The sequence below is a fragment of the Marmota flaviventris genome, chromosome 6, assembly GCF_047511675.1.
Source record: "Marmota flaviventris isolate mMarFla1 chromosome 6, mMarFla1.hap1, whole genome shotgun sequence".
Taxonomy (NCBI): Eukaryota; Metazoa; Chordata; class Mammalia; order Rodentia; family Sciuridae; genus Marmota; species Marmota flaviventris.
In genome coordinates, this window is record NC_092503.1 from 147,648,501 (window position 1) to 147,655,256 (window position 6,756).

General features: G+C 50.6%; 1 protein-coding gene across 1 annotated transcript; it reads left to right on the plus strand.

The window, feature by feature from the left end:
• The first annotated feature begins 5,245 nt into the window (after positions 1 to 5,245).
• Positions 5,246 to 5,989, plus strand: Rnf182 (ring finger protein 182). Its single transcript, XM_027948070.2, has one exon. The coding sequence runs from the start codon at positions 5,246 to 5,248 to the stop codon at positions 5,987 to 5,989; it is 744 nt and encodes a 247-aa protein (XP_027803871.1).
• The last annotated feature ends 767 nt before the right edge of the window (positions 5,990 to 6,756 follow it).

Sequence of the window (6,756 nt, forward strand, 5' to 3'; positions counted from 1 at the left end):
ACGTTCTGGATGCTGGGATGAAGTCGGAGGTTGGAGGACTCCAAGGAGGACTGAAAATCACCCTCCCTCACTGTGTGTGTGTGTGTGTGTGTGTGTGTGTGTGTTCCACCAGAGACGCAGGAGACCAGGGGAAAATGGCCGGTTGGGCCGAGTCCTTCCTGTCCCGCAGGCTCTGTGGAGTAGTCCTGGCAGCCAGCCCACTGGTCGCACTGCTCTGTCACAGGAGCAGAGAGCATGCGCTGACCAGCACGCACCGAGCTGCGGTCACTTGGTCTCAGGCCGGGACCCCAGCAGTATAACAAAGGAAAATGATGGCGTGGCAGCCAGAGAGCAGGTAGGACACAGGCTGGATCCACTGAGTGGCAGCCGGAGACAGATGACGACCTGATCAGAATTGTAGGAGGACATGGGAGACCTAGCTGCAGTACAGAAAATGACCCAGAGATGGAAGGCGTGGCTTTCAGAGTGGTTGAAGGAGGTGATCAGTCGTGAGACTTTATCACTAGCCTCGTTGGTCCATGGGAGACTCAGAAAGCACAGAACCCAAACAGAGGAGTGTGAACCAGTAGATAAAGGAGACTCGGGAAGTGGAGCCCGTGGGTACCAGGAGAGCCGGAGGAGAAAGCAGCAGATGGAGAACAGGCAGCAGTCAGGTAAATGTAAGAGACACATTTCCTGAGCTCAAAACCAAGACTTGAGTCCGTAATTCAAATGACTTAGGTTCCTGGGAAGATTTATGGAAAGATACCTCTGCATGTATTGGGAAAGTTCTCAAACTCACAGGAAAGAGAAGCAAAATCTTGGAAGCTTCCGGACAGTGAGAGAAAATTACCTACGATGAAGAAATATCAGACTAGCCACAGATTCCTCATGTGCAGGGTAGTGGAGTGACTTCTGTAGACCAAGGTGAAGAAGACCCAGCCTGAGGACCTCGCAGCCAGGGGGCCGTTTCAAGGTCAGGATGAAGGAAGTTCGTTATTATGTTAGGATTCAGGGGTAGCATCGCCCACTCATTCTCCAGTGAAAATACTCCAGGGAAGATCACCAAACATAACGCTGAGCAGAAGGACAGACCTCCAGATGAGGGAGGATAATGAAGGAAAACCTTCCAGATGCAGTCAGTTCAAGTGAGGAGGAGGAGGAAGATCACATACAGCAGTCCTGACATCAAATGCCAATGAACTGTTTTTTCCCATTAAAAATTGGGTACTGTTAGACTGAGTTAAAAAGCAAGACCCTGAAGCTGTTTATAGGAAACGCCTGAAATAAGGCAGTAGAAGATGGACGTAAGGCAAATGCCGAGAATCAGTAGAACGAGCAATATTAGGTTTAGGCAAGGTGGAGTCTCAGTTAAGGCATAAATAGGACAAGGAAAGACGTTATTTAATGATGAAAAGAAAAGAAAGAGTTTATAAAGAAGATGAAGCTCATCTGTAAAACACCAGTCCAAAGTCAGTAGAGCAACACTTTTGGAAATGTGAATACCGTTATGCTGAGACCCCCTGATAAACCCCTTCCACTCCCTCCCCTGTCGTAGCCAAGTGTAAGCCGTAAGTCAGAAAAACTGAATGAATAAATAAGTTATATTTAGTAGATATGTGGGAATCTTGTATTTCTTGAAAACAGAATGTTCTTTTCTGGAATAATTAGGAAAATGGATCATATGCAGACTACAAAGAGCATCTTGATAAATTCAAAGGAAAAGAGATGTTCTTAGGGCTCATTCTTTGATCAGTATCCATTAAGATCAGAAATAAATAGCAGAAGGTAATAAAAAGAAATTTTACTGTTTAGAAGTTAAAACACTTTATATTACTTTGTATCAAAGGAGAAATCAAAAGTCAAATGAGAAGCTACCTGGAAATCAATAGGAGGATCTATTCCAGAAGCTTCAGCCAGTGAGAGTGTCACAGTCTTTAGATACTTTATTATTTAAACACAAGGTCAGTACTTATCTCTATCATGAAACGGGAAAAAGAATGTCCCAACAAACTAAGTTAGATGGAATAATAAAGAGAAAAGCTGGAATTAATGAAGTGAAAATAGAAAGACGAGCACATCGATAACTGATTCTTTGAAAAGTATAATAAAATAGATAATGGGTTTTTGTGTCTGATTAGGAAATTAAAGAATAAAATATTTAGAAGTCTGCAGGTGAGAAAGGGGGCATACCCAGAGATGCAGGGCTGGTTAAAGAAGATAGCAGAGACATATTCTTCAACTCTGTGACAAAGAATTGGAAAAACTAGAAGAAATGGATTTTTTTTCTTATCAAATCTCAAAGTCCAAATCCAACTCAGGAAGCAATGGATAATTTGAACAGGACAGTAGCTGTAAAGGAGATGGAAAAGTGATTAAAGATCTACCATTGACAACGGCAGTGGGATCATATGGAATTACAGCTGTGTTTTATGTGACTTTTAAAGAACAAATGATTTTTATCATCATTTAAACTTCCAGGAGAAGTTGCAAAGCTCCTAATTCATTCACACAATAAGGACGCATTTAATGGCAAAACCCAGGAGAGTACAAAAAAATTCTAGAGACCAACTTAATTTTGAATATAGATGCAAAATTCAGAGTACAGTAGTAGCAGATAGGACCCATCCGTGTATCTGAGGTCTCCACGAGGTCCAGGAGGGTCTTTCCAAGAGAACTCAGGACCTCTGAGGGAGCTTGGGGTCACGGAGAGACAGGTGAGTTGCTCTCAGGAACAGGCAGTAGCCTGGTGCCCTGGGCTTCTGCTCCAGTAAGGGACAGTCATGCTGCGTCCTTCAGGGGTGCTGGCAGAGCCACGCTGTGGAAGGGTCTGCCTGGAGGTGCCCCTCAGGGGCGTCATTCACGCTGAGGGACAAGTTTGCTAGCGTGGGCCTTAGAATCAGAGCGGGTCTCTTTTTGATTGGACATTTGGACACGTGGCGTTTGTTTCACGTTGCCCAGAAGCCCGCGTGTGAATCTTGGCAAACATGAGCATCATGATCACATAAACCTGCGTGACGGAGTACGTCCATGAAAATACTGAGTTTCAATAGCAGCTCAGTGTTGTCAAGCACATGATTCAGGTTCTCAGGATTCTCAGCGAGCGAGAGCAGGGTTCCTGCCCCCTCCCTCTAGGGCTGGGAGCTGGCACAGAGGTCGCGCAGCCTTTGGTTGGGGTTCCTGTGTCAGCTCCCTGGCCCTGGGTTCACTACTGCTCAGTGCCCCTCGCTGGCGGTTCCCTCCTCTCCTCCGGTGCCGCTGTCTGCGCTGAACACCGTCTCTTCCTTTCTGCGACCCTGCATACCTCTGTCCTTTCCTGTGGCGAGGGGGCAGTCTCTGTCATCCCTCCCTGCAGTCAGCCTGGGGACGCCCGGGTTTGGGGGTTTGGGAGGGCGTGAAGCCGAGCGCACAGGGAGAACCTGCGGTGTCTCCCCTGTGTGTGGCTGGCAGGGGGGCTGGCAGGAGACTGCACATCAGGGAATGACTGGACCCCCCCAGGAAGTCGGTCACCAGTCTGCTGCCCAGTGTGAGGGCCATTCCGTGAAGGTGGGTAGGGCCAGGAGGAGTGACCAGGATAGAGCAGTTTCCTGCTGCTTGGCCGTGGCCTCAGAAACGTTTCTCCCGGAGGAGGAGGAAAGCCTGCCAGCGTGTGGATTTGTGGGCGAGGTCCAGCCCTGCCCTGCAATACCATGGGCATGTGTCCTGGACGGGTCAGGTCTGGAGTGAAGGAGGTATTAGGGCCTGGGGAAGGAAAGCCACCAAAGAAATGGTGTTTGTGTGTGAGACACTGGAGCCACAGTGTGGCTCAGGACCGCAGTTCTGGTATGTGGGCACTGAGGTACAGTACACTGTTTTTTTTTTAAATCCTACCTATGTTTTTTGGCCATCACCAGAGATTCCATTGACTTCCTTTGTCTTACAAGTCTGCATCTTGCCACGGATATCCGTTAGACATCCTTGTAGAACAGGAAATTGATTTAAAAATTAGCAAAAGTCATAAACAAAGAGGAAGAGGATGTGTATGCACAGGCCAGCTCTTCATGATTTTGAAAGACTGTCCAGGTGTAGGTACCCACGGCCTCTTTTCCATGAACGCAGTACCATCCGCAACAGAGTTTAAATTCTACCGTAGCTGCGCTCTGCTTCTTAGAAATGTTGTGACAGCCTTCTGCTCGCGTGGCTCAGGGTTGTGCTCAGAAACTCAAACACATTTCGATGTTTTCCAAGCAAAGCATAATTTAAGAGAAGGCTACCAAAAATATCACGTATATGATACGTATATTGAAAAGGATTGGATACTTCCCACATTCTGCTCTCATTAATACTGATGATGGACAGCTGAGTGTTTGCGTCAGTCCCCGTCTTCAGCCACTTGTCCCAAGCCGCTGAGGTTAATATTATTATTATTACTAGTGACAAGACTGCGGGTACTTTGTGCTGGGTGTCATAGAGCATTTTTGGGTCGAGGCCTGCGAGTAGGTGAGCATGGGCATTTTTTGGTGGCCGCGCAGGAGTGGTGGTGTGTGGCTGACGCACTTTGTCCATGTTTACGTCTCTTCCTTGGGAAGTACCTCGACTTGTCTCTAGTGCCTACATTGGTAGCTTTCTGCTTCCTTCTGCCTTCTGCACCTGCCAGGCTGTTGGAGGTACCTGACACCTGTTGTCTACCCGCGCCCTCTGAGTTGGTGTGCTGTTGGGGTGCACCTTCCACTCTCAAAGAGGCCAGAACGTGTGCAAGTACCAGGGAGAAACTCTCTCATCTCCAAAGTACCCTGGGGACACATGCCCCTCTGTGCCACACCCACAGGGTTCTTACTCCCACCTTCTTGGCTTATTCGTAGACTGAAATAGCTAAAGGGGGTGACAGTTTTCTGGTCTGGAGACAGAAATGTGTGAAGAGAGGATGGGATTTGACCTATTAGGGCCATTGCACACCGACCTCGGGGCTCAGAAAGTTCAAGAAGCCCTTTTAGACATGCCTGTTGGCCCCTGTTCCCTATGGTTTTAGACACCTGGCCCACCTTCACTACCTTAGAGCCTGTGTTTTCCTTTCTTTGCAGAGTCTTCGCGTGACCTCTGCAGACATGCCTGTGAGGTGGGGAGCTGCGAGGGCAAGCTGAACATGCCTGCAGGACTTTGGTTTCTGTCGCTACTGGTCCAGCCTCTTCGCCTCCCTGTGGGTCCAGCTGAAATGAGATTCCGAGGGACACCTTAGTGCAAGCTGTTCCCCAGCCGGGAGCTCAGAACAGGAGCAGAGGCCGGCAGGATGGCCAGCCAGCCCCCCGAAGACACCGTGGAGTCGCAGGGCTCCGACGAGCTCGAGTGCAAGATCTGCTACAGCCGGTACAACCTGAGGCAGAGGAAGCCCAAAGTGCTGGGCTGCTGTCACCGGGTCTGTGCCAAATGCCTCTACAAGATCATAGACTTTGGGGACTCCCCGCAAGGCGTCATCGTCTGCCCTTTCTGCAGGTTCGAGACGTGCCTGCCCGATGACGAGGTCAGCAGCCTGCCTGACGACAACAACATCCTCGTCAACTTGACTTGTGGCGGCAAAGGGAAGAAGTGCCTGCCGGAGAACCCCACCGAGCTGCTGCTGACCCCCAAGAGGCTGGCCTCCCTGGTCAGCCCTTCCCACACGCCTTCCAACTGCCTGGTGATCACCATCATGGAGGTGCAGAGGGAAAGCGCCACGTCCCTGAGCGCCAGCCCCGTGGTGGAATTCTACAGGCCAGCGAGTTTCGACTCTGTCACCACCGTGTCCCACAACTGGACTGTGTGGAACTGCACGTCCCTGCTGTTTCAGACGTCCATCCGGGTGTTGGTGTGGTTGCTGGGCTTGCTCTACTTCAGCTCCCTGCCCTTAGGGATCTACTTACTGGTGTCCAAGAAAGTCACCCTTGGGGTCGTCTTTGTCAGCCTGGTCCCTTCGAGCCTTGTCATCCTCATGGTGTACGGCTTTTGCCAGTGCGTTTGTCACGAGTTTCTGGACTGTATGTCACTTCCCTCGTAATCCATAGGCAGGGCCAGCAGTGTCCACACGCTGCCGTGGGGGTCGGGCACTTCATGGTGTGTTTTCTTTCATGTTCTTTAAGGTTTCTGTTCACGGCTGGAACAGCCTGGGTCATAGGTCTGTGGCCTGTTCCCATCCAGGTGTTGACTGGCGGTTTCTCCCGTGTGCTGCGGTTGTCCATTTCTAGCGGGCGTTAGCCAGGCAGCTGTGTAAGCCCGGCCCTTGTGGAGCCCTGAGGGATCCCCAGCCCTTCCAGACACACCCCAGGGTCAGGTGTGCTGGGCTGCAAGAGGTCCTGGTGGCCTGGTTCCTCCTGTCACAGTCACAGATGCTTTGCCGAGGTGTGTGGACACGGGGAGTAGCTTTGAGACACATGTGCCCAGTGTGTGCCCCTCCTCCCTGCTCCCAGTGAATTGAGGTGCTTTCTGTGTTCATGTGGTGTCACCCCAGGTCTGTTGCTCCCCTGAGAGGCCCCTCCCTCTGCATTGCCTTCCAGGAGGACACTCCATCTTACTCCCGTGGGTGGCTGGACCGAATGCCTGTTCTGCTGCTTTCTAAAGAGAATGCAGGGCATTGGGGACTCCACCAGAGCAGCCTGCCTGGCAGAGGTGGCATCTGCCCGTGACAGCACTGTCCCCATGTTGGCTTTCCTCTCTCCCCAGACTTCTCAGAGAGCAGCTCCTGCTGGTGGACGCCTTCTTCCCAGAACACCTTGGTGTTGTCGGGCTCTGGCCACACTGATGAGTCGGCCACCCCTCCCCTGAGCA

What these genes read in the sequence shown, in the direction of transcription:
- Rnf182 (XM_027948070.2), top strand. Translation starts at nt 5,246, where the DNA reads ATGGCCAGCCAGCCCCCCGAAGACACCGTGGAGTCGCAGGGCTCCGAC.